This window comes from Colletes latitarsis, chromosome 11 (assembly GCF_051014445.1).
Source record: "Colletes latitarsis isolate SP2378_abdomen chromosome 11, iyColLati1, whole genome shotgun sequence".
NCBI lineage: Eukaryota > Metazoa > Arthropoda > Insecta > Hymenoptera > Colletidae > Colletes > Colletes latitarsis.
This window is the reverse complement of record NC_135144.1, coordinates 21,082,697-21,110,641: the sequence shown is the minus strand read 5'-3', so window position 1 is coordinate 21,110,641 and position 27,945 is coordinate 21,082,697. Positions and strand designations below refer to the sequence as shown.

General features: G+C 44.0%; 1 protein-coding gene and 1 long non-coding RNA gene across 3 annotated transcripts in view; one reads left to right on the top strand and one right to left on the bottom strand.

The window, feature by feature from the left end:
* The window catches only part of LOC143348173 (uncharacterized), a 34,173-nt gene extending 8,621 nt beyond the window's left edge, over positions 1-25,552 (bottom strand). Inside the window, exons 1-2 of the long non-coding RNA XR_013080723.1 lie at positions 25,411-25,552; positions 15,887-16,060 (exon numbers count right to left, since the gene is read on the bottom strand). This is a non-coding gene — a long non-coding RNA (uncharacterized LOC143348173). The remainder of the gene's footprint in view (positions 1-15,886; positions 16,061-25,410) is intronic.
* Positions 12,269-27,936, top strand: LOC143348167 (uncharacterized). 2 transcript variants are annotated; one of them, XM_076778086.1, is made up of 16 exons: positions 12,269-12,394; positions 13,161-13,420; positions 13,537-13,791; positions 13,994-14,179; positions 14,342-14,607; positions 15,052-15,521; positions 15,929-16,051; positions 16,536-17,000; positions 17,149-17,434; positions 17,515-17,706; positions 17,768-17,854; positions 18,180-18,248; positions 18,324-18,813; positions 25,461-25,629; positions 26,268-26,390; positions 27,112-27,936. In XM_076778086.1, the coding sequence occupies exons 2-16, from the start codon at positions 13,214-13,216 to the stop codon at positions 27,564-27,566; spliced, it is 3,843 nt and encodes a 1,280-aa protein (XP_076634201.1). In that variant the 5' UTR covers positions 12,269-12,394; positions 13,161-13,213; the 3' UTR covers positions 27,567-27,936. The 2 variants fall into 2 exon arrangements, with proteins under 2 accessions (XP_076634201.1, XP_076634200.1); XM_076778085.1 differs by lacking the exon at positions 12,269-12,394 and having other exon boundaries at positions 13,099-13,420.
* The last annotated feature ends 9 nt before the right edge of the window (positions 27,937-27,945 follow it).

The window sequence follows — 27,945 nt, the reverse complement described above, 5'->3', positions numbered from 1 at the left end:
GATCTTCCATCGTTCTTTCCTTAATCGTCGATTGTGATTCCCCCTTTCGGCGCAGAAAGCAACCGTTTTCGCCGATAGGGAAAGTAAATACGTTTCAGAGTGCCATTTACCAACGATCGGGTCAAGAGACTAAGTGGTTATTTTGGGAGAGAGGGAGGGTTGGTATTTCTTCGATCGTGTCACCTCACAGGATCTCTCGATCCTGTTTTATGATCTTGTTGCTATTTGCATTGTCGATATCTCCCAGCTTGGACCGGATTCCACGGATCCTGTTCGTGCTTCGATCTTTTACGATCGAACTATCGTTGGAAAATTTATTTCTTTATTCAGGTATTGATCCGATGGGGCAGAAATCCTTTTAATCAAAATAAAATAGACAAAATAGGCGACTAAAAAAAATGTCCCTAGAATCTCCCATTAAAATTTTTCCCAGGGAAAACTCTGTGAACAGAGTGGATTACGAAGCACGATCGACTTAGATTATTTTACCGTTTAAAATTATTCGAACGCGAAGCAGGAAATCGCGAAACGAAAGGGAGACGCGACGGAAGATAAAAAAGCTAAAAGTACGAGCGATGGAGGCCATTATCTTCGAGCGATTACGGGCTCTGTTGAGATTCCCGCGGTCAATTAGGAACAACAAAGAAGATTTAATTAGTAACGGTGATCGTTCCATTAGTTTCCGAGTAAACAGACCGAGAGTACGGTCGTTGCGCGTTCGAAGCGAATTCCGTGAAAAGTAAAAGTGACCGAGCCTCGGTGGATTTATCCGCCGGCGAGGGATCGAGGCGATCTTACTTTCGATCTCGGGTTTCGCCGCGATGCGAACGGGCTCCATTTACACTCGGAATTCTCCGACGTACGGTTTTTAAAGCCCAGTACACTACACGCACCTAATGCGAATTTCAACGCCCAAATATCGCACGGTGTGGCAAAACTGAAGTCTGAAATTCATGGCTTATTATATCTTAAAATCTTAATACAATTTGTCTGAATTTTTTGTATGTAAATATTTAAATTTTATACCGTTAAAGAATTAGAAGTAAAGACGATAGAAGCGTTGGTACGTTGTAACGCACAGAAGGCTTGTAATTAAAATAGTTCGCTGCTGCCGTTCTTTACCGAGATCTATCGGGTTACTAATTGCAGCAGATCACGAGCCTTTCAGGGACAAACGGAGGCCTCTGGTCGGGAAAGGAGTCCGAAGAAGTCAGGTTCCGTCAGTGGAATGGGCAGCCCTCGTTCCAATGACGCACGAATCACCCTGTTCACCTTTCCAGCTGGTTCATCAGGTACCAGATTCTGGACATTCACGGTCACGTTAAAATTAACTGCCTTTCCTTCATTGTTATTGTTCCGCTCGCGTGTGCTTAAAATACCGCGACAGACCCTCCCGTTGTCTTTTGCTCTCGACCTTTCGGCAACGACCTTTACCGGTCGCTCATTCCTTTCATCGATGTGTTTTCGCCTTTAAAATGCTGGAATTTTCCTGGGAATTTACTTCCCTTTTGTAATAAAAATATCTAATCAGAAGTTTTCAGATTGCGTTTCTAGAAAGCTGATAATGCTATAATAGAGTTTTCCTAGTGTTCCTTTGTTTTAGAACGGATCTCTATTTAGTTTTTATTGTTAAAACTTTCAAGATTATTTGGGAAAAAGATTTTCAAATGTTAGCCGTTAGCAAAACTTCACTTTCATATTCAATTACAGCTGTGAAAGTAAAATCGAGTCGAGGTGTTTCTCGACCAGTTGAACGCTTGTCATATTATTTTCTAATTTATGCATAAAATGTTTATGGTATACGAAAAGCCTAAGCTACGAAGACTTACAGCTTTGAGAACGACTTAGTTTACACGACTGACCATTAAATACCGCTTCCACTCGAGTTGATGTTTGTAGCGTCGACAATAGCGTGTCATTATCCGTTTCCCGTCAATTTTATAACTATCTTTTAACGGTGGTGTTACGGTACTACTGTAATTTAAATACGATTAAGCACAGCTACAGTATAGACGCGATTAACTTATGCATAACGAGTCGCATGTGTCGCTATGAAATAACAGTACTCTGTCAAATGCACTGCGATATTTGGGCACTAACATAACCTATCACTCGAACAAAACAAGTTCTTGTTTCGATGTTAATAAAGAAACATTTTTCTACTGTAATAAATTTGTATACCGTTTAATTCTAAACAAAAATTTCATTTTGAAACATGTTCAAAACAATTTCGAACTGTCACGACTTCTGTAAAAATACATTTCTAAGGCAAAGAATTTTTAAATTGGGATCGAAGATCCTGAAAGACTAACGAAACGTCTAATTTAACAATTGTCTCGACTTTTACTCGCTAAAAGGTCTCCCAATCGAGGTCATTCGATGATGTATCGAGCAACGGTATCGAACAGAAGGGTGAAGTCATCGGAATAGTCTAGACGTCAACGAGCCGCTCAAATGCCACAGGAACTCGAAGAATCGCAACGCAATCGCCATCACGATAGTTGGTCAAATTTTATTCGCGAATAATGATCGAAAATATTAGATTTCCTCGTAAATTAACTTCCGTTTACTTTCTTAAATCGGCAGAAATTTATTCGCAAACGAATCGAGATGAAAATTATTTCGTTAGAACGCTGACGCGAGGTTTTAAATTATTTTATATTATTTAATATACAGGGTGTTCGGCCACCGCTGGGAAAAATTGTAATGGGAGATTCTAGAGGCCAAAAGAGGACGAAAATCAAGAATACCAATTTTTCGATGGAGGCTTCGTTAAAAGTTTAAAGTTCCGTTCGTACTGAATTTTTTTTCTCGAAAATGCGTAGGATTTCAGGGGTATGTTTATCCACCAAAAATGATTGTAATTGACCCCTGCAACTAATGTAATTTTTTCAGAACGATTTGAAATTTTTCAATTTCGTCGAAAAATTTAGATACCTAATCGAATTTTTTTCTCGAAAGTGGGTAGGATTTCGGGGGTATGTCTATCCACCAAAAATGATTGTAATTGACCCCTGCAACTAATGTAATTTTTCCAGAACGATTTGAAATTTTTTTTTTTCGTCGAAAAATTTAGTTACCTAACCGAATTTTTTTCTCGAAAGTGGGTAGGATTTCGGAGATATGTGTATTCACCAAAAATGATTGTAATTGACCCCCGCAACCAAAAATAATTTTTTCAACATGATTTGAAATTTTTTAATAACTTTTTAACGAAGCCTCTAGAATCTCCCGTTAAAATTTTTCCCAGCCGAACGCTTTGTATAAATAATTATAACTAATATATTTGTAAATTATGTAGTTCATATTTTCCTTTGAAGGCGCTACTAAACCATCCGGATTCAACAAAAATGGTAGGAGTTGCAGGGAAATCACGATTCTCATCTATCTACGGACCTTATCTTAAGCACCGTTGCTGCGGAGCATGTAAACAAAACTTGGTCGACAGTAGCGGTGAAACTCGATATCCGTCGAAATTTCTGGAATCGGTCTAAGCTCCGCGAATCGCGGACGACTTTTAAACGGTTTTATCAGGAAATGTCAACCGGTTCCTTTCGATTTCCCATGCGAAAAGAAAGGCCGTTACTCGCCGTGAAAGCACTACGCGTTGGTTGTTTTGCGTCTGACGCGAACGATCGGTCCGGGAAACGCCGGGCGTCGCGGTCTCTGTGACTAGAAAACTGAACCGATTCCCGTTTGATACGCAGAAATTATCCAACTTCTCTGACGTTACGCGGGAACGGGAATTGCTCTTACGCAATCCGTTCCATCGAACGACCGCCTTATTTATTAGGCTGCATCAAAGACGCGTTGTACCAAAAAGGTATTTGTCCTTGATTGCATGCAGTATTATTTTGAATGCTGTCTGGCGATGATCGACGCTCGATAAAGAACTTCCGCGACACGTTCCACGGTCGCGTATACGCCGAAAGCGTCGACTGGACGCTTTCCGTTCCGGTTATGAAACTTTCCGAATAGAACTCGCCAGACGAGCACAGGTGGTTTTCGCGCGTTACGACTATCGAGCCTAGCAACGATTTCCCGTATACCGAAGCGTGCTTCTGCGCGAGCCTCACGGCCCCGTAGAAAGTTATTTGACATTTAGAAGGATCCGCGGGGAATTTTTCGACCCACCCGCGTGTACGCTCCACGCGCGTGCGAGATTCATTCCGTCAGGATCTCGATCCTCGATCGCTTTCACGCCGCGAGAACTACAACGTACGAAATCAACGAATTTAATTCATAATTTATTGCTTCAAACCAAAAATAATTTTTTTAGAATGATTTGGAATAGTTTATTTTTGCCGAAAAATTTCAACACCTACCCCCTGTCGACTTTTCTTAAAAATTCGTTTTTCATTTTTAATAAATTTGTTTGACGCTATACGGAAATGTTGTTTAATACTTTTTCGTAGGTACCCATGAGCACTACTTCAGAAAAAAATTTCATTGAAATATATTCACTATTGTAGAAGTTATGGCATATATAAGTGGTATATGTATGTAAGTTATTTTTTATGGAGTTTTTCTCACTTTACGGGGTTAAAGAACAAGTTTCCGAACATTTTTGGAATTTCTATATATTCTTCACCAAAATACGCGTTGTTTGCCTTTTGAAACATTAAAATCTTCCAATCCGTTCAGGAGTTACGATGTTTTAAAAATACACATGAAATTTCGGGGGACCATTTCTAACCTCACATTAGATTTTCGGTAAGGAATTTTTTTCTCGAAAGTGCGTAGGATTTCGAGGGTATATCTATTGTCCAAAAATGATTGTAATCGACCTTTGCAACCGAAACTAATTTTTTCTGCGTGATTTGAAATTTCGTAATTTAATTTTTTAATAACTTTTTAACGAAGCCTCAATCAAGAAATTGATATTCTTGATTTTCGTCTTATTTTGGCCTCTAGAATCTCATTAAAATTTTGCCAAAAAGTGAACGAAAACCCTGTATGTATACTCGAGCCAACGAGACACAATGAGTCACATTTAGGGACGTTTGTTTTCGTTTGCTGACTCTTTCGTTGGCTCGAGTGCAAAAATAGCCTGGTGTCGAGCGTCGAACGTAGAAAAGGATAGCGAGTAAACGATGGAGAGGTCCTTCTCTCGGTTGGTAAACTCTATGGTCACCATAGTATGGTGTGTCAAAAGGAATCTCTCCTCACAGTCAGTACCGTACGAAACGTATCTTCTGTTCGTCGTCGAACTGGCGGCGTAAAATCGCGCACACTTAGGCGAAAGGAAAAAGCGAAAAATTGAGAGTTCCGGGCGTCCGTAGGCGTGGAATGCGCGATCTTAGATCGCGATCCTCCTCCGTCGAGCCGTTAATTGTTCTATCGCGAGGAATGGTGTTACGACGTAACGTTAACGTAACGCGCTCGCCGGCCGAAACACGCGAGAAAGTCGCCGCGGAGCGGTGTTTGTTCTTTCTTCTTGCTTTCTCTTTACACGCATTACGTAACGAGGAGTGGTTCCTTTGGTGTCACGGCCCTGTGGTCTATTTGTCGTCGAATTCCCGTCGTATACAATAAAATCATCGCCTCCGACTGCTGGCAGGTGTATACAGACTATCTCGCTCGACCGGGGAAAAAGCTATATCTCTAAAACGGTTAGAGATACAAATAAATGTTATACAACAAAATCAAAGAGCATCGAACGATGTACAAACTGAATGGATGTTCGATCTATTTTTACGCATCGATGTATCTAAAAAATGCAACTGCAATTTCGCACTCTTTACTTCAAGGTCATCTAAAGGTTATAATATACCAGATCGTTAAATTCGTCTTAACACGAACTAAAATACTATTACGTGAATAATATAAAATGTTACTTAAGTAAATGAATCAACTTCTGTTTAAACCAACATAATTATGTCCGATTGAAAAATTGTCTATAAATATTATTGTCAAAACAACTATAGAAACGTGGTTTACGACATGGTAGCAATGTACAAACTGGCTCTGGAACAGAAATGAGTCACCCACATTATAAATACGAAAAGTAAAAATTTGTCTTATTGCATGATTAATCTTCTTACGACATCTCTTTCTGCGTCTGCTTTCGTCTGGTTTTATCGAGTTCGAAACAATGAGTGGAAGGGTTTTGAGAGGATGATTCGTGGGAAGTTAATCGTGTTTGGAACACGCTGCGTATAGAATTCGAACGTATAAACATCGGTAGGGTTAACGCCCGTCTTCGTCAGTCTACGATAGCGGTATAATTGCATATAGACACAGTTAAAACCCGGAAATTTCGATAAACAATTCGTTTCCGCGTACGCACGTTGATATTTGAACCAGACCAAAGAATCCTACGTATGTTTGCTCGACGCACGCAAAAACGATCGTTTGGTTTCACCGCGAGTCACGCAATTCACGCTCGATTCACGTCGACTAACCACGAATTCATTCATACGTGAATCACAGTTAACCTCTCCAGAAACGATTTCATTAACATTTCATCCCTCCATGCTACCTTGAAAACTATCGAGGATGCACGAACATTTCTTAAATAAATTCTTTATGATTTTTTATGGAAAATATCTTTAAATTACTTCTGTCACCTGTATTCTCAAAATTGTTGAAGTCGCTCTTCCGTTGCAGGGGACGCAAACGGTGTCGCTGTTCCTCTGCCTGGTTATTCTACTAGCGACGATCCAACACGGTGAGTATATTTCGTCAACGCGTTCCTACCTGGATGGAGTGAAATTTCGTCGTATCGAATCGGTATTAGAAACTCGAAACGATCCTTGGTGACTCATGCCACCGTCGACGACCAATTACGTCTTTGATTGCGTTTTACAATTTCCCGCGGTCGTGATTAACGATCGTTCATCATCGCGGACCGACGACCGAACCCGATCATTAGTCTATCGCAAGACTTTCAATTTACCTTGATGAAATAATTCTCAGAAATATTAACATCTAAATTGCTTGGCATTTCGACGATCGAATAGGACGACATTGAATTGAACGGAAAGGTACGTCGATTTCTTCGACCGGATCTGGGATTCCTCATGGGTGTAATACAATACTTTTTTTAGAGGGGATTGTGTTTATGGCGCGACGTGTTGATGAACGCAGAAAGGACGACACACAAAGTTTATAAAATACGTTAGATACAGCGCGGACTGTTTGCCCTTTGTGCGTCCAAGCGTAACTGACTACATGAACGAACTAACCCTCGTATTCCTTGCCCCCCCGGTAGGTGGCAGCAGTGTGGTTCCGTTACCGATCACCGCCCTACACTATGTCAGTCCTAACAGATTGGAAAATGATAAAAGATAGGAAACCACAATTTCTGCATGGTTAAATATTACCGAAATATTAAAATCGAGCAACCCAAAATTTTATTATTTAGAAGGAAGTTTTTCTTCGCGTGCAGGCCCACTTTCTTTCGCATGTTTCGCATACATAACATGTCTCCGTTCTTTTCCCTTGCATTGAACGATTGAAGCATACTGCACAATCTCAATGTTTTAATTCCGAATGTGGAGTAATTATATTCAATCTTCCATCTAAACTTTATTACCGATCGAATTAGGACGATCTTCGCTCGAACTAATAGTGCAACATAAACACAAACTGACTTAATATCTTAATTATACCATGTTACGAATACTGATGAAATAATCATGAGGCGTTTGCATCGAATTATAATTTAGAAAACGATGTGGATACGCGTTGAAAGAAAGTGTTGTACAATTCTTTTTCTAAATATAAGCGACTATTTTTTTGTTTTTTTGTACGGTTATAGAAAGTAGCAGAACAATTTTTTCGGCCTTATTTAGTTTTTTGTGAAAGGCTGCTTCATTGTGTCCCCGAACAGAGCAACCAGATGCTCTGTATTATATCTTATTATCTCTTAGAAATTTATGATGTGACTCATGAAATTCAAGAGCGAGGTTAATCGTGCGTTACATTTATGGTAGTTTTCTGGGTCAGGAAGGAACGAAGAAGCGATCGAGGCAGAAGTAATTCTCACGATGACTGCAACGAGCAAAACATCATGTCTGTTATACCGTGAATAGCGAGACGCTTATAGCATTTGTGAATTGGTAGTCTTAAAACAGAAGATGACTGGTGCTTGGAAGATAATGTTTTCTCTTCCAACTGCATAACCAGCCTCGGACCAAACACCGCCGGGGCCCATTTGGGAGTAAATTTTAACATATTACATGAATCATAAAGTATTATTTTCTTTTTATTTGATACTGACACCGAATTAAACATTGGTACTTTGTAATTCATATATAATAGTTTTCAGAGAGTGACGTGTTAAATAAATCTCCCTGTATATCGTTAAGACTAAAGTCGCTGTATGGCCCATTTACGCCGTGACCGAGTATCTCTGGTATCCCTCCAGCAATTTCTTCGAGCCAGTGCACGTGAGGACCTGCACACGCACGGATGCAGTTTCACTGGACATGGCGTGTGTACCTCGGCCAGTGAAACGTATGCACCTTCTCGGAGAAAACGGTCGCGGCAAAAACGGGCCCGCTCGCGGTGCAGTCGATCGCAAGGGCGGGGAGGGGAGGGGAGAGGAGGGACCGTCGAAAGTAACATTGTCAGCGTAAAATGGCGCGCAATGTTTAAGGCGATCGTTCCCGCCAAGTTTCTATCTCTGCATCTCGTAATCGATACGGTAACCGTTTCCGGGATTTTTCATAGAAACGAAACGACCGTAATTGACGCAACGATCGTACTGCGGTAAAAGGTGAGATCGTGATCTATGGGCGGTAGGGAACGCTAAGGGAAAAGATGGAATTCGTTTCTAAGCCGATCGTAAAATTCCTCGTGTCCTGCCAGGCGGCAACGAGCGTCGATAAATACTTCGAGTCGCGAGAGATCGACGGGGGAGCCGATCTCGACGGAACGATACGCTCGGGAATCGACGGTTTTACGAAGAAAATGGTCGTTCGAAAGAGAATTTCTGTTTAGGACATTTTATTTTAACGATACGTTTTATTTACCGGTTTGAGTCCCCTTGTATACCAAAACTATAATACAAAATATATGAGGCCATATAAATGATATACAGTTAATAAATGAAATAATAAACACCTATAAAAATCTGGTAAATCATTAGTGGTCGATAATGGCTTGCAAGATGTCTGGACTTTAAATAAATAGAATCGATTTTGTTTTATTGAACAAGGTAGGAAATCCACTGTATTAACGTTAAAAGCGTTAATAATCGCGGGAAGGTACGAAGATGAAAGAAAATCGTGTCGACGTATTGTTCGCGGGGCTAAACCGCACTGCGAGCTAGATGCGGCAAGTATTCTAGGTTTGCGGGTAACAAGCGCGCCTCTTACCGATATTATCTCGAGTATTATGCACCGTGCTTAACTCCATTACCGTCGCGATACATGCGCGAAACTATTTCAAACGTGCGCGAGTGTGGTGAAAGAGAATCTCGATCGGGTTCTCTATGACCGATCTATGCCTAGACTACAGTTTCTCTGATACAGTGGCTTTCAACCTTTTCGAACACAAGCTAGTGGAGTAGCTAAATTTTGTTGGGGCCCACAGACAACAAACAATTTATCAAGCTTTAGAAGGTCCGCCATTTTTCAAAGAAACCTTTTTGATTTCATACTAAAAACCTTATAGCAGCGGGCAAAGGATTAGATATGTCAAGGTCACGGTCATCGAAGCTACTTCATCTAGAACCACTAATTGCCCATTTTTATTGCATTTATGAATGTATACATACAGGGTGTTCGGCCACCCCTGGGAAAAATTTTAATAGGCGATTCTAGAGGTCAAAATAAGACGAAAATCAAGAATGCCAATTTGTTGATTAAGGCTTCGTTAAAAAGTTATTAATGTTTAAAGTTTTGCCTGTGGAATGGCAATCTGCGAACAGCTACGTACACGCAATTGTGGCTCTCACTCAGAAAACTGTAAGGTTGTCGATACGTCAGTAAGTAGAGTCTCTCGTGCTGAGTGAGAACCACTATCATGGGCGGAACTTTAAACTTTAATAACTTTTTAACGAAGCCTCAAACAACAAATTGGTATTCTCGATTTTCGTCTTATTGTAGCCTCTAGAATCTCCTATTAAAATTTTTCCCAGGATGGCCGAACACCCTGTATGTTATATTCCGAACAGTTACGGCTAGATTTTCACGAATTATCGGTATGCACTAAATAGAGATATGAGAAAACACGCTTGGGATCAAGTAAATTTAATATGATTGATTAATATGCCTTGTGGGAATGCTAAACGTGACTGGGGTCAGAAAGGGGAAACGGGAAAACGAATACCGCTAGGTGTGCCGTGGGAAAGGGGAAGGGAGATTGGTAATTGAAAGGGTTGACGACACGAGACGTAAACATAACCGGGTCTCTGGAAAAACACGGTGAATCGAAAAACTATTCGCGCTCTGCTAACTGTAAAAAGTTTCGTTTGTTTAGAGCAGAAAAGTTAGCAGTAAAAATATTACTATTATATCAGAACTAATTACAAATTTTATCAGTTTCGTTCGACTTTCGATAAAAACTGTTTCGACTAATAAGACAAATCAGATAAATTCAGGCGTTAGTTGCATATCGTTACCGTCGCCATCTCTATACATTCCATGAAACCGTGTCACAATCTGCAACCGAGATGGCGAGTCCTCGATGCCACGCGGGTGGTCAGGGTCATGAGCGATCTTGTTAATTCCAGACGTGATTTTTGCATCGACTTTGGACGGCCTCGATTCGCTCGATCGGTGAAAGCACCTAGGGTAACTCCCTGATCGAAAGTACGCGTTGGTAGAGATCCGGGCAAGGTGACCAGCGAGTCGGTTTGACAACCTGATGAACGTGCGAAAATGAAAGAGAAACTGACACACGCCGCGCGGCTGGTCTCGATGCTCGTTAATTGTTCAAACCTTTTTACAATCGCGAATCGCGTGGCGTAAACACGCCTCGTCTCGAACGTCTGTAAACTCTGTCGGTAAGAAGGATTTCGACTCTTCGTTAGTATCTACGCTTGTTCTTCGTCGTAAAATAATACGAATATATTTCACACGTTATTGTCTACCATAGAATGACCCCGTCTTCCGCGTATTACTTAAGCAAAAGACGCCACCAGTTGTCAGATATGTGTCAAGATAACGATTGATCGTATAGTTTCGGCATCTGGTTGCTAGGCATTAACGAGAGCACTGCTGCGTGGAAATTCATGGAGTATATCAGTTTCGCGTCGAACAAACGAAAGTACAAACGCGTCTCAATTTCTCTGCGACACGGTTTCTCCGTCGGCCGTACGTCGCACCGATTCGAGAACGATTAGAATTTACGATCCCGTACGTGTGTTAAAATATAGTAAAAGTCGGATAAATGACCGGACTGATCTACAATATAAGCGTCTCGTTCTTCGACTGAGGAGAGATTCCCCTCGACAAAGCTCGACAGCTAAAACGGACCTCCTTTTCTTTCACTCGCTATCCTTTTCTACGTTCGACACCCGACTCGAGCTGTTTCTATAATTAGAATCGATCCTTTACCCTTCAAAATCATCACACAAAATACAAACAGATAATGCGTCCCTTGTTTCGTTTGACGATAAAATTACGTGCAAACAGTATCCCTAAATCTAGTGTTAAGGATATTAGGGATATTAAGGAAGTCGACACGATAAATATGTTACGAATGTTTATATTCGACAGTGACTCTAGTGACCATAGTACGACGTATAATTTTAGGGTAACGAGAAAGAACCCGACACTCTGTTGCTGGCCATCGATAAAGCACATGGACGAGGCCGATGACCTGATGTTATCGATGCTTCGTAGGATTTGTAATAAGAATCTGGACATGGAATGGGAATGCGAGGTCACCTTATATGCTTGATCTCGTGGCACTTGCCTCAGAACCCCATGACGGGATACATTTTGTAATGATTTTTAATAGACAGAAGAGACAGGTGCCCCCAGGTGTCATGTTACGGGTCCTTAACCCTTTCGTTACGGATTACGATTACAGTTCCCCTTCAGAAATCATTTGTAGCGACCAAGTGACGTTGGAGGCCATTGCAAAGGTATTGGCCGATTGGCGCCTCGACTACTGGAATCGTTAGTTGATCCAACCATACCGACAGTGTTTCTCAATCGGAGACACCCCCCTCCCCCTCCGTGGAAACTTTACACGTGTTATACGAGACCGTTATCGAGTGACCTGAAAGTAAAACGATCACCTTTCGATTTTCCAGGAAATGCCGAGCGAAAGATCGTGTGTTACTATACGAACTGGTCAATCTATCGACCAGGGACGGCAAAATTCTCGCCGCAAAACATTAATCCGTACTTGTGCACCCATTTGATCTACGCTTTCGGCGGATTTACCAAGGACAATGCTTTGAAACCATTCGACAAGTATCAAGACATCGAAAAAGGTACAGACTGGAGAAAACATTAATAGACACAATGGTAGAACAACGTTGATTCTGAATCATATATGGACACAGACGAGGTATACGAGTAGACCATTCACCTTATAGAATCACCTGATTTTAGCGACCTCTTCTCATGGGTGGTGGTCAATTGAGAAACCATTCACTGAACTAGTATTTATGGGCAGCAGCTGTAGTGTGTGCATAAATACATGTGAATTGACTATGGAAAGGATTAAAAAACGCAATTTTCAAACGATCATAACTCCTACAATAGTAAACGTATCTCATTAAAATTTAATTTAGAAGTAGAGCTCATGGTTACCTACAAAAAAGTACTAAACAACTTTTCCATAGTGCGTCAAACAAATTTATCAAAAATAAAAAACGAATTTTTAAGAAAAATCGACAGGAAGTTACAATCATTTTTGGTGAATACACATACCCCCAAAATTCTACGCACTTTCGAGAAAAAAATTCTTTACCGAGAATATAATGCGTGGCCAAGAATGTTTCAGTAATTTTATTTTCTGTCTCACTTCAGTTTGTGTTCATTTGTGTAACCTGCTGGTAACGTTACGAGTGACACGAAAATGGTAATGGAGCTCTATAGCCCCATAAAAGTGGGCCGAAAAAATACATTGGATGTAAGGTCTACTCGTATACCTCGTCTGTGATCCAGAACCAAAGTTGTTCATATACTCGGGATAAATCAGATTATTTCGAACGCGAGAGAAACGCAACGATTAATCTCGCATGATCTCGACAGGTGGTTACGCCAAATTTACCGGCCTAAAAACGTACAATAAAAACCTGAAGACCATGTTGGCCATCGGCGGTTGGAATGAAGGTTCCAGCAGGTTTTCACCGATGGTGGCCGACCAAGAGAGGAGGCGGGAATTCGTTAAGAATTCGATCAAGTTCCTTCGAAAGAATCATTTTGACGGCCTCGATCTCGACTGGGAGTACCCGGCCTTCAGGGACGGTGGAAAGCCTCGAGACAAAGACAATTATGCCAATCTGGTGCAGGTAAACTCACTCCTCCTTATCATCCTACTTTTTTACTTTATCGAGATTCGAATATTTACAATATAGGGTCCGTAAAATACTTGTTTTACTAATTACTCTAATGGCCGTCCTTGTAGGAACTCAGAGAGGAGTTCGATAGAGAGTCCTCGAAAACCGGAAGACCGAGACTGCTGTTGTCCCTGGCGATGCCAGCCGGTATCGAGTACGTCGACAAAGGCTACGACGTACCTAGATTAAACGAATACCTGGACTTCATTAACCTCTTGTCGTACGACTATCACTCGTCCTACGAACCGGCTGTGAATCACCACTCCCCTCTGTATCCCTTGGAAGAGGACAACGAGTATAACTACGACACCGAGTTGACTATCGTAAGAAGATAACGCGTTGAAACGTCCTGAGATATTAAAATGATAGAGTTTGGCTCGGTAGACATCGTATTAAACAATATCAAATTACGTCCGGTAGCTACGCGAATCCACCACGTTCAGATCACTCTCTTAGAAGTCTTTTCAAGTTATCGAACAACACCTACTCGGAGTTCACGGAGCGCTAAACTCGAGAACTTTACAGGACTACACGATCGAGTATCTGTTGAAGAAGGGTGCCTCCCCGGAGAAGATCATTCTGGGCATTCCAACCTACGGACGGTCTTACACGCTTTTCAATCAGGATGCGACCGAATTGGGATCCCCGGCGGATGGTCCGGGAATCGAGGGTGATGCGACACGAGAAAAGGGATATCTTGCTTATTACGAGGTCGGGTTTTCATTTAAATTTGCGTTCTACTAGTTTCAACTATCCGAGTATCATTATTTTTTCTTTTGTAATAGCCTATCTGACGTTGTAACGTATTATGCTATACCTTTGCTCGGTTGTATTTGAACGGTTCGTAATAATAATGATAATTTAACTATTCAGATTTGCGAGAGCCTCGCAGCCTCGGAGGACTGGGAAGTGATTCAGCCGAACCCGAAGGCGATGGGTCCTTACGCGTTCAAAGGCGACCAGTGGGTGGGCTACGACGACGAGGACATAGTGAAACTGAAAGCTAAATACGTGAACGAGAAGAACTTGGGCGGTATCATGTTCTGGACGATCGACAACGACGATTTCCGCGGCAAGTGCCACGATCGTCCATATCCGTTGATCGAAGCGGCTAAAGAGACTCTTTTGTCCGACAACACGTAAGCACATCCGTTGAATCTGAACTCTCAGCAATCGTTCGACCATAAATCGTTGGTCGAACAAGAATTTTTATAATAAATTTTACTAATTTTAACGCGTTGAGCAACTGTGTTCAAGCGAATAATAAATATGGCGGCCACGACGATTGAAAGTTCTAACGCATTCATTTGGAAATACAGGGTGTTCTCTGGGAAAAATTTTAATGGGCGGTTCTATGGGCCAAAATAAGACGACAGTCAAGAATGTCGATTTGTTGATCGAGTTAACTTCGTTAAAAAGTTATTGACGTTTAAAGTTCCGCCTGTAGATAGGCAACCTGCATACAGCTGCGTACTTCTTAATTTTCGCCTTATTTTGGCGATACAATAGACTGTAAACTAGAACCATGGAAAGTATACCATAGAAACGACTTCAATTAAGTCTCTTTATCTTCCCACCGACAGGAATACGGTTCAAAAGTCAAAGACTTTGGACAATCGCAAGAAGACTCGCGTATCAGGAGTCCAGAGCAACACCGTGGGAAGGAAACAAGGTACGAATAGAAGGAGCACCACTACCGCGGCATCTGCGACGAGGAAACGGGTTACCTCTTCACCGAGGCCCAAATTCCGGACGTTTGCACGGCCCAAAGCCAGCGTCGAGGAGGAAGAGGAGAAGGAGGTCGACAGGAGGTCGTACGATCCGTCTTCGGACGAGGAGGAGGAGGACGACGGTGGCAACGCGGTGAGGACCGTGGACAAGAGTAACAGATCGAGGGAAAAGAGCAAGAGTAGATCCAAGAGACCTAGTTCTGGTCGGAATCGTAGAAAGCAGAATCGCCACAAAGGGGGTGGCAACAACGACTCTGGGCAAGAATCTCTGAGCAACAAACTGACCACTCCGGAACCCCCGACTACGCCTGATCCTGGAACTGGTAAATTTGACTGGGGATTAGGTTTATTAAATTCATAAGTCTTCACGTATTTAACACTTTGGCGGTCGCTGTCACGTGTACGTGATTTGATTGCTTCGATTACCTGGTCAGTTCATCTATTCAATTTCTTATGTTTGTTTAGGTTTAAATTTTATCTCGTGTGATCACTATATGGTCACTATCTCTATATTTATGACTACTTATAATAATATTAGTATCCTTGTGTGGCTCAATTTGGTCTACAGTGTCTAAACTATCCATCAGTTTCCATTAATTCAAAAGTATACATGTATAAAACTCAGCCAAAATTTACTGGAGCGAAAATACGTAAAGACTTATGAACCGATTCGATATATCAATCTCACCAACGTCGTTACATTTCCCTCTAATCGTCCATGTTTAAACAGACTTCAAGTGCGAAGACGAAGGATTCTTCTCGCATCCTCGAGACTGCAAGAAGTACTTTTGGTGTTTGGATGCTGGTCCAGGTGGTCTTGGTGTCGTGGCGCATCAGTTCACTTGTCCCTCGGGTAAGGAAACTGTAACCATCATTAAACCAAGGTTTTATTAACTCAGTTTTTGCAGATTACTTCAACACTCGGTGTGTAAAAGACAAGTGTTAGAAAATTTTGTCTTTTCAAAGGGAACTATTAAGGCACTATTCCCATTCCTTTAACTATAGAATTCTATTTTAAGATATTACTAGATCTAGATCATATTAACTGTCTCGACAGTTATTTTAATTAGTTCAAAACTGAGAACTCGCTAGGGCTATAGAACAAAGGGTTCTTTTTCTTCTTCTTTTCCTTTGAACAGAGATTACTTACAATAAGTTAGATATTAAAATGACGTCAAACAATCTTCCGTAAAAACATTCTAATAAATGCTTGAACAAGCTAAAAAGTAAATATGAAATTATGATTGTACGTGACACTGATATACATAAGAATAATTATCTAAATATACAAATGATAGTGATCGTTTCTAAGAGTCCTTTACGATACGTTCGAGCAGGGTTGGTGTTCAACAAGGCAGCCGATTCGTGCGACTATCCACGCAACGTGGTCTGTCCAAAGTCAAAAACGACCGTCGTTTCGACGACCAGGGCGCCTATAATAGCTGCCACCAGCCGTACAACGTATCTGTACAGCAGCACGCGTAAACCGACCACCCAGAAACCGGACAGCGAAGAGGAATACGAAGAGGAGTACGAGGACGATGATGAAATCGAAGAAGAAGATGATGAAGAAGAAGAAGAAGTAAAGGAAGAACCCAAAGTGTCCTCTACTTTGAAACCGCTTCTGTACAAAACGATCACTAGAAACAGGCCCACCACCACGACGACCACGACGACTACAGAGGCGCCATCTACAACTTCCAAGTCTGAGAAACACGACCCGGAAAAAGTGATTGGTAGCGAAGACGAGGAGGAGGACCCTAAGGTCATCAAGGAGTTAATAAAGCTTATTAAGAAAGCAGGTGATTAATTCGGATATTTCTTCTACTTCTTTTTTAAGCTTTTACAACGGTAATGCATCGGTAGAGTAACTAGATAATTGAGTAAAGAGAAAGTGCCAAACGAAAGCTGCTACGTTTCTATTTATTTATCCAACTATTCGTTTCACAGGTGGTATAGAGGAATTGGAGAAGCAACTATTTATCCAAAACAAGAGTTCCGACGAGACCAGCTCGGGTAACGAACCAGTTACTCCAGCCACGATTAGTCGTACCCTGTACGAGCGCGTGTTGAACCGTCAGGCTGGAAAAAGCGTCGGCAGACAACGCACATCTACGAATAAAAATCGCGCGAACGGACCAGGCGGAGCGCAGTTCGAAGGCCTGGACGAAGTTCCCGAAGTGAAGACTCTGAGACGAACGTACAAGCCTCAATACGTTACTATCGAGAGACCCAAGTAGGTCGAATCAGGGCGTCGATTCTTACGTAAAAAATTCCATAGAAAAAAGAAAGTACTAATGTTTACGTTTTAAACAGATCCTCCACGAAAGAACCACCGGTCGAAGACGAGGAGCTCAACGAAGAGGAAGACCTCGACGACGACACCGCGGATGTGGCTTCCTCCGAAGAACAGTCCGTCAGCAATCCCTTCCTGACCAGTTCCACGCAAAGAGCTACTCCTAATTATATTAACATCAGACGTGCTCGGCCATCGAGTACGACGTCGAGGTGAGTAAAACGTTAGCAGATAAGAAAAGTTCTCAAGTAACTGTAACAGGGTACCGTTTAGAAACGAGAACGACGTGGACGAAAAGGACGAAGACACGGAGGAACAATCAGCGCCTGTTCGTTCTCGACGTCCTAGCATCTCGTCAAAGTAAGCGTTCGGAGCAATGACGGACATGTACTTAGAGAACACGCGAGTAATTATATTTTCATCGACTCTAATTCAGTTTACCTAATTTCTTATTTATTAATCAAACTCTCAAGACTACCGGAATATTTATTCAAAAGAGGGTACGGGTACAGTCAGAGTCAGGGGTAGCTATAATAAATTTTGAAAAAGAGAAGGCGATCGAAGACTATGAATTACTCGAGGGATATTATCCCGCTGTTTAGTATATGTTCGCCACCGTACATAAAGCACAAATATGAGAAGTATTATCAAATTAACGTTCACGGAAATATTGTCCGGCTTTCAGGAGTACCGAGAGCAGCTCCTCGGAAGAATCAAAGTCCAGCGAGGAGAGCTCGCCAACTACTAAATCTAGGTCCTTACCTCAGCTTTTACTAGATCCTGTACGTCTTTTCGTCCCGATCAACTGACCAACTAAACAATTCCACAGGTACATCAACATTCAGAGATTCAGAAGCACGACTCCAAAGTCTCCAGAGGTCGTCTCGGAAACGATCTCCACCAGTCAAGAACCGATCACGGAATCAGTTTCGAGCGAAGCGCCAAAAATCGATGCAAAGACGGAAGCAGTAACGACAACGTCGACGACGACATCGACGACGACAACGACGACGCCGTCGACGACCACCCTTGCCTCGAGCACCGTTTCCACGACGTCGAACGACATCGTCCGCGAACCGGAAACGGAAGAACCGGTCTCGAGCACGACAACAGAGACCGTGAAACTGGTCGAGGATTCGGCGACGGAAATCCTGTTGACCACGGCGCCGGCGAGTCTGTCGACGTTGTTGACGCCCAACGCGAAGATCGGCGCCGCGACGGTGTCGCAGCCGCGTCCGTTCGGCTTCAGTCGACGTAACCGACCGGCAGACACCGCGACCACTCCGCTGCCAGCGTCCAACGATCAGACGAGGTCCAAGGTGAGTATATCGTCGCGAAACCACACGCGCTCGTCCTTTTTGGTAGGACGTGGTCGGTTAAGGTCGCGACAAGAGCCGATCGCCGAGAACGACCGAACGAGACCAATCGAGCACGATCGAGAACGGCCGAGCGACGCCGCCGAGGAATCCTCCCACGCACCCGGACGAACGAGACAACGAGGATCCAGCAGGTACACGCCGTCCACCTACAAAACGAAAACCGAAGAAACGGTCAACTCCGTGGTCAGAGAACGGACCAGAACCACGGAGGCTGCTAAAACAACGGAGAACGCGTCGGAGCCTCCCAGACGGAGGTTCCGACGACCGAGCGCCAGGGCCACCGGCGAGCATCCGAAGGCGAACGAACTCGAGGACAGTCCCATCGTCAGGATCACTCAGGGCTCCCCGAGGAGGAGCCTGCCTTCGAGATCGAGGAGCGCGACCGTGGACGAGGACGAGGCCGAGAAAGAGAAAATCACTAACATAAAGGTGTTCAAGAAACCGGCCACGGTGAACCGGGACGTATACTCTAGGACCAAGTACACGAGGAAACGGAATAACGCGGAGGAGCAGAGCAAAGAAATGGAAGACGCGGTCTCGTCCACCGCGCTGTATCCTTCCACCGTTGTCTCGACGACGGTTTCCGCGCAACCAACGGAAGCGGAGAGTCCTCCGAACGATCCTATCACCGAGGAACCTTACGCGAATTCTGTCGACGAGCTGAACGGTGTCTCCGATTCGACGACCACGGAATCGGACGTCGAGACTAACACCGTGGAGCCGATTCGTACCACGGAGTCCATCATGGAGAACGAGGTGGTCACCGTGACCCCGGACAATCGACTGCACGCTAACGAGGAGCATGCTGGAGCGTACACCACGACCAACAAGAACGTCGTGGTCGAAGACTTCGACCCAGACGTTATCAGAATCGTGTTTCCTACGAACGCGACCGATCAAACCACTCAAGGCAGTCGAAACGCCACGGTTCCCAGGAGACGAAAGGTTCTACTGAGGAAACGACCGGTTGCGTCCAGCACCGTTGCGTCGCAGGAAGAGGAGGAGAACAGGTCGCTTCATCGAAGAAGGAAGGTGGTCAGGCGTCTACGTCCGGTTCAAAACACTACCACGGTAACGGAGGTTTCTTCCACCGAGGAGGACCAAGTGGTGCTGAGATTCGGGTACACGGTCCCTAACGAAGACATCGAGGAAGAAACGGTCACGAAGTTGGACGTATCGACGGAAGCTTTCGACACGTCCACGGCAGAGACTTCGAAAACGATAGATTACACACTGGCCAGCGACTTCGCGTCGACTTTCGAAACGACGACCGTGACGCCCATTGACGACGAGGTCACGATGGGCTCGACGATGATCGACAACTTCACCACCGCCGCGACGGAACTCGAGATCGAGGAACCGGTCACCGATACCGCCACAACGGAATCGACCGCGTCGAGCTTTTCGACAGAATTCGACGAGACGTCGGCGCCGAACAGCCAACTCGACGCTTCATCGACCGTTGTTTCGCAATCGAGTACGCTTTCGGTAGCCACGCAAACCACTCGCAGACTTGAGCCGTACAACAGAACGTACTATTTGGACTCTAGATACGTGAGGAAGAAATTCGTACGCAGACGACCCGTAGAGAACGTTGAAAACGTCATCTCGAAGAGCTTCGCGCGTCCATCTTCGACAACTGAGAGGAGCAACACGGATGGCGCGTCGAAACGCAGAAAGAGCCTGTTCGTCCGTCGGAGGCCTGTGACTTCGACGACAGTCAGGACGACACAGTCGACGGAGAACATCGTGGACAAGGCAACGCTCGTAGACGAGAAGGATTTGAGACTGGAAGAGCACCTCGACTCGAACGACGCGACTCTGAGGATTCATCGTGGGAACGACGAGGACGTGTTCGCTATCGATCTGTCGGCAAAGAAAGAACCGGAGGGGTTCTGGAGTCGGTACGTTACCCCGCCATCGACGATCAATGTCACCGAGGACGAGGAGGCCATTTCCACCGGAAGCGAGGAAACGTACAGATCGACGCTGGCCAGCAACCGGAAGTTGGAATATCGTCCTAGGTACAGGGTGCCGAACTCTTTGAGGAAAACGGTGAGCACGGAGGGCGGTTACGATGTGGACTCGTCGCTGAAGGAATCCGAAGAAACGAACGACTCGACGCCTAGGCAGCAACAAAACTTCCGTCAGCCGAGAACGCGTTACCAGTATCGGGACGAGGAGGTACCGGACGCCACGCAGTCGCCCAGCTTCGACTCGTCGACCCACGTTAGATCGCGGTTCTACGCGAAACGTCCAGTGTCCAGCACCACGGAGCTCTCTGTCACGGAGACTCTGATCCCGGCGAAGAAGTTCGACTACGTGGCAGACGCTCACAGAAGACAGCAGTCGTTGCGGACCACTCCGCGCGGACCCTCGGAGGAGGACACGACCACCCTGAGGAGCTTGGTAGAGGAACGACAGGAGGTCCAGAACCTGGTGGACACGGATTACGTGACCACGCCGCCCCCGAAACCGTTGGTCACGAGATTGGTGACCTCCGTCGAGGAGTCCGCGACCACGGAACGGCAGAAAATTCTGATAAAGACCAAGTACTCTTCGTTGACGTCGACCACGAGGATTCCGTTGCAGACCACCGCCCCCTCGGTCCCCGACACGTTGGAGAAGTCCAAGGACACCTCCGGCGAAACGAACGAGGACGAGTCTGCGAACGAGATTCGTCAGAGCCACGTCGAAAGGTCCACGTTGCCCATAGAAAGCGAGTTCCTACACCGGGCGACCGGTTGGCTCACAACCGAGTCCCACGAATCATCCACGATCGAGATCGAGTCTGTATTCAGCAACTTGATCGGCACCAGAGACTCCGGCCAGTGAATCATTCGCGAATTATATCGATCACGCCGTCATCGATAATGTACATAGACCATCTTCCTTATCATGCATCATCCGAACTATTACACGAGCGAGAAGAACAGGTAGAAGAGAGACGCGATTCTTCTGCTTCTTCTTCCCTTCTCCGATCGTCGCAGACTCGAGACCGTCGGGAATCGATCGAACGGAGAACAAGCAAGCGAGCAACCGAGGATCGGTACTTCGATAGAGATAACGAGAACGAGAATCCCGTCGAACGGAGGATCGTCACTAAGCGTGCCGCCTTCTTCTGATTTTCAGGTCGCCAACTCGGAAGCTATTAGACTACCGACCCTCAAGGAACTCATTGGTTATCGGACAAATGATCGCGCCGTCAGCCCGTCGCCCGTGTACTTGAGCTTGCTCGACAAACGCGCGAATCTCGTTCTCGAGGAAGACGCGGCTCCGGGTGAATCGGTCCCGAGTTTGGCCAAAGTCTCCGGAGACTTCGAGAATCGGCCAGCGAGCGTCAGAGAACCCTGGACCCTGGAAGAGATCGATCAGAGTAGCAAAGTAAGCGACACAGTAGAAGCGCCTTTGGCCTCTGGAGGAAACGAATTGGATTTATTGGACGGCAGAGCGAGCGCGTATTACGTCGAGGACAATATCGCCGACAACGAAGACGATGGTCCGACCAAGAACAAGAAGAGGATAGATCGCCAAGATTCGTCCACCACTACGCCCAGACCAACCACTATGCGCGGTCCTCCGCTGGCTACTCTGTTTCAAAGTCAAATTCCGCGTGGCTTTTACGTGACCAGAAGCGAAACTGACCCGGTCGATACACGAAAAACAGGGAAATTAACGACCGAGCCGTCTACCTTACCGACAACGGTACCTACTTTATCTATGGAAGAGATGAAAGACGCCATTGTCGATCAGTACAGCACCGAAGAAAGTATTCCACCTCCGACCGTTACCATGGTATCGACTTTGCCAAGTAACACCGAAAAACAGCCAACTATCAACGATGAGAAGAGTTCCATAGCAGCTGTTGAACACCAAACGATGCGCGTAATCAGAGACAGAGTCGGAAGCACGACTTCTTCGATCAACCGGGAAGAAACGGAAACGGAAATAAATTTGGCGAAAACAGAAGCATCGCCGGACAGCAAGACTACGATAGATTCAACGACCGTTTCGGTGCCTTTTAGTTTATTAACCAGCTCGATATCTGCTGAAACCGATTTGTCTACTTTCTTCCATTCCAATGAATACGTAACTAGAGAACCCTTGTTAGATAATTCCCCAATGGTGACTACCGATTCTTCTCAATTAACGGACGTTACAAGATCGGATATTTCTGAACAGAATAAAGTTTCTCAATCTACCACGAATAGCGATTCACTGTTTGATCCTACTTCTGAAACCTCGTACACACCTTCGACGATTCGGATCGCAATAGATCACACGTTAGAACCAACGACAGAAACGGAATTAAATACGCAGAAGGATTCCGGTGCAAGTTCGGAAGAGATTTCCACGACGAACGAGATCACCGACGCAACAACGCAGAGTGTTCAAGATGGAGGAAACTTTACGATGAATAGCCAAGACTCGATCACAACGCTATCTCCAGTCACTGCTAAAGAGACTACGGTGGTTTCTCGGACGAACCGTCGTCGGCAAAAGATCAAATTCGACTCGGTTTCCGAATTTGGACGCAGAGCGAATCGTCATCGCGACAGACAATCGGTCGATAATCAAGAAAATTCGTCGAGGCGAAGAGGGCAGCAACATTCTGGACGACCCGTGCCCGCTTACAGGAGACGCCAACGCAGACCCAGTACTGCTCTAAACGATCTTCGCGATCAGAAAAACCGAAAAGTAGCCAAGACCGTCGAGACGAAAGCGAATAACTCTGCGAAGAATTCGAACGATCAAGAAACTTCGAATGAAGGAGAGACAGACGACGGAAAGAAGCTCGTGCCAAACGCGATTAAGACAAAAGTCCACGGAGAGCAACTTCCCGAGGTCAGTTTAGACTTAAACTTCCTACATTCGAAACTCGACGGCATAGAAAAAAAAAAAAAGCATAACAATTCCTTAGAACATACGCTAACATAAGCGCTATCGCTCTCCTTCTTTTTACGCCTAAACTAAACAAAACGGGAGCCGTCGAAGCACCGTCAAAACAAAACTGACCTCTCTGTCGCTGGCTAATTTACCGTTTGAATCGGAGAAAAAAAAAACGACGAAGCCAAGCTTCGACGAGTTTCTCTACCTACGCATACGTAACAAAAGCGCGAGCCCCGATTGCCTTTCTTTCCGTGCCTAACGAAACAAGAAGCTGATTCGATTCTTTCTTCGACAACGATTAACGAAAGAGAATTGTATAACTGGAAGGAAGAACAGTATCGAAAGTGGATCGTTGTACGGAGGAAACTCGACGGACACCTGTCTTGCCGCCATGCCTGCCTATCTTCATCTGCCGCCTGATGTTTCTGTACTCAGATCAATTAACACAACTTTTCCTCTTCCAAGAGACGCGTGTCGCACGTTCTCGCGCGTCTGCGCTACGCTTATCATCTGGTTCATCTTACAATGTATCTTAACCCTTTGTGCTCGGCTGACTGTTCGCGTTAAGCCGTATTCTCACGTGTTCGACGCGCGTTGCAGGACATACCTACTTCAAATGTCTGCATGGTTCGCTAAACTTAAACGTAGATTGGATGTGAATGCCAGCGTGAACTTCGCGTAATCGAAATTCCATCGGTTCGTTACGTCGACGTGCCATTTTTTTACCGGGGGTGTATTGTAGTACAGTAATGCACGATTAACTTTTACTAAAATACATACATCAAATTTTTCACAAGACCAACACTTTTTAAACAATTGGATACTTAATGCAACATTTGTCATAATCATCGAAATTTGTGACCTCTATCTAGATTCATTTTTTTTAACATCTCATCGTAAGAATGAATTATTTTAATCTCTTTTTTATACAAAGAACAAGTGAAAATATTGCATTATACTCCCGAAGGATATAATTCAACTAGCTTCCTTTTCCTTTTCATAAAATTACCAATAATTTTACATAGATCTATTATGGAAATTATATTTCTTGGAAGGTTGACATTTTCCGTAGGAAGCATGAAAACTTTGAATGCTACGGTTGGCATTTCGAGGGCAAAGGGTTAATGCTTAGTCGCAAGATTCGGCGATTTAACACGAGAATGAAGTACAACTGTTTATGTCATTCGCTTGTCGTCGAATTGGACTTCCCTCCTCTACTCTTGTACATCGTTTTAGTGCTTTATTATCTCGAACGAATATTTTAAGTAACACGGCTGACAGCTCAATCGGTATAAGTTTATCCGTAAATCGAAAGAAAAAGAAACGCCGTTAGTTTTGTCACACTCGATAAGGTATACATGATACGTTACTGATCGTTTGTTAGAAAGCGCCATCTACGACGAACTAAATTAACGGTTCAATTTCGAATTTAAATATATTCGAAGTTCTAATGCTAAACGCGACTTCTGATAGACCAACTATATTTTTCAAATAACTCCGAAATCATGTAATATTTAGTTAACCAAATGAACGCTTTCTGTCTATTTCATTACTTGTTTAAAACCATACTGTCAGCTTATATTGTTCGCTTATACCAATTGACCGCCAACTGACACTATCGTTGTTAAATAAGCAAATTGTACTTACTGTTCCGGCGTGTTGACACGAAATACAATCTGCGTGTGCTCCGCGAACAGGTGAATTCCTCTAAGTCTACGGTAATGACTACTCGAACACCAGGAAGTCCACTGTCGACCAGGTTGCGGAAACCGACTACACCCTCTGCGACATCGTCGCAAAACAAGCCTTCGAACACACTTGCGAACAATCGAAAAAATCGCCCGACCGATGGAAACGAAAAACTCGGTAAGTAAAAGCACGAGCAACGAAAAACGCACGATATCATTCGACCCGGTTCGCTTTGACTACTGCAGAGGCATGTGTCTCGAGCAATGGTATTGGACGCGAGTTACTTGCGCATGCGCAGCTCGCCATCTATAGAGAATTGGTCCAATCCGATTGGAAGACTTTTACGCCTGCGATAAAAGCTCGTCTAACATTGGTCTTGAAAAACGTTACAGAAAGTTAAAAATATTAGTATTATTATATTAGATTTATTGGATCCTACAGATAAAACTGAAAAGCATTGAGAAATTTTACCGATCACAAACAAATAAACTTGACTCCATAAAATAGTAGAACTACGCTTCGTTGGCGAATAAAAAAATTCTGTACATAAAACAACGTGACTTGACTTTTATTTCTAAATTCAATAATTTAAGAATATTTTGGGATATATCACTGCCAATCCTAAAATATGTGCCAACTAACTAAATACTGATAGAATAAACGATACGATTACTGTCCTTTTAACCAAACATAAATTCATGTGTTCGTTTTCCCTCTTCTAATCAACTAATCATTTCATAGAAAATTAATGACAGTAATAACTTAGTACTTACGGTATAGATAATCTTATATGAATGCGTGTGATATCGTTTCAGATGCCGCGAACAACACGCCGGAGTTGCCGAAATCCGAAAAGGATATCGATCAAAGTAGTCGGGCGCAAGAGATCGCGGTAACCTTGGCGGAGCCACCGACTCCACCACAGTCAGCGACCACCGGTACACTCAACTTGATAAATACTACACCATCAGACTTCTTAATCTACTTAACTAAATGATCACGTCACATAGCTCACGATTGCTCATGGATCACCTGGGACATAACCTCTCATCGCGTTGCAATCTACGAACTTATATCATACCATACACTTTCCCGGTAAAGCCAATCGAAACGATAGAAAATATCTTTCTTATTCACCGATGTCTTTTCCTGTACGCGCGAGCATCACGAAGCCTTTGACAAAACTGAGGTTGTCATTAAAAACTAATCGCATTTCTCTTCCTTCAAAGAGGTACATCGCTGTTGGGGGTTCTGTTGGAAGCTAACTAATCGTTTCAACGGCTGTTCTTCGTCGATTTCACCATTAGTTGTTCACCCGTTTACGCTAATTATCTGTGTCTTTACCCTACATTTTTCTTCTATAATTTCAACCATTTGTTCTTCGCTTACTACTTCATCATCGTGCCCTTTCAGCCGTGTCTATAAACACGCGACGCAACTACTAATGCAAAACCATAACTTCTACGCACATCGATTTACTCTCACTTTCTCTTTTGTCTGCATCCTTGCGTTAGCAGGCACCTTTCGTTCTTCACGCTGGATACTATCACGTATGTGCCTAAATGCATTCTCTGTGTTACCCCACTGTCGGTGTTAACGCGGCTACTTCTAATCTTTTCGCTACGAGAGACAGAATAATTAATCGGGTTACACGATCAGGTCGACCATCGTTAAGGAACGCCCTAAGGCGCAGGATAAGCACTACGCTAGCACCTAGAACAGACGCGACACAGAGTAGGATGACTACCGTCCGTTTCGCGCCGGTTCCCAGAGATCGACAGAAGCCGAAGACGAAGGATAAACCGCAACAGAACGTGACGACGAGACCCAGACGACCGCAGGTTATCGACTACGATTATTACGAGGACGAGGAGGAGCCTGTGGTCGGGAAGTCCACCTATAACGGGAAACTCTTCCTCACGAGCAAAGGTACCATTCGGTGCCTAGATCAGGGCAATTTCCCACACCCGTACTCGTGCAAAAAGTTCATTACCTGCGCAAAAATGGTGAACGGTCAAGTGGTCGGGGCGGAATACACCTGTCCTGATAAATTGTCTTACGATCCAGTCGGAGGTATTTGCAACTGGTCCGCTGGCCTTGGCTGCAAAGAGTAATAAAATGTTAAAAATATTTACTGTTCTCTGAAATACACACCGAGATCGAACTGCGATTACGTTTCGAGAGTCGCGTGAAAGTGTCAAACGTCTAACGGAAAGGAACAAATATAAATAAAGAAAACGATTTCCGTAGCTCGCAAGATCAACGATTATTCGCGCAACATACGGAAACCATCAAGATTTAAATGTTTATTACCGCAAGTAGCCATAATCGATAGAAACGAGTAATGGTGATATTATCGTTAAAACGTTTCTTCGTGTAAATATTATAGCGTTATTGTATATAAGTAGGGTTAGCTTACGCTATCTCGTGGCGTACCGACGACATTTAACTTATGCGTTTTAGTGCACCGTAACGTCGAGAAGGGCGCTTTAA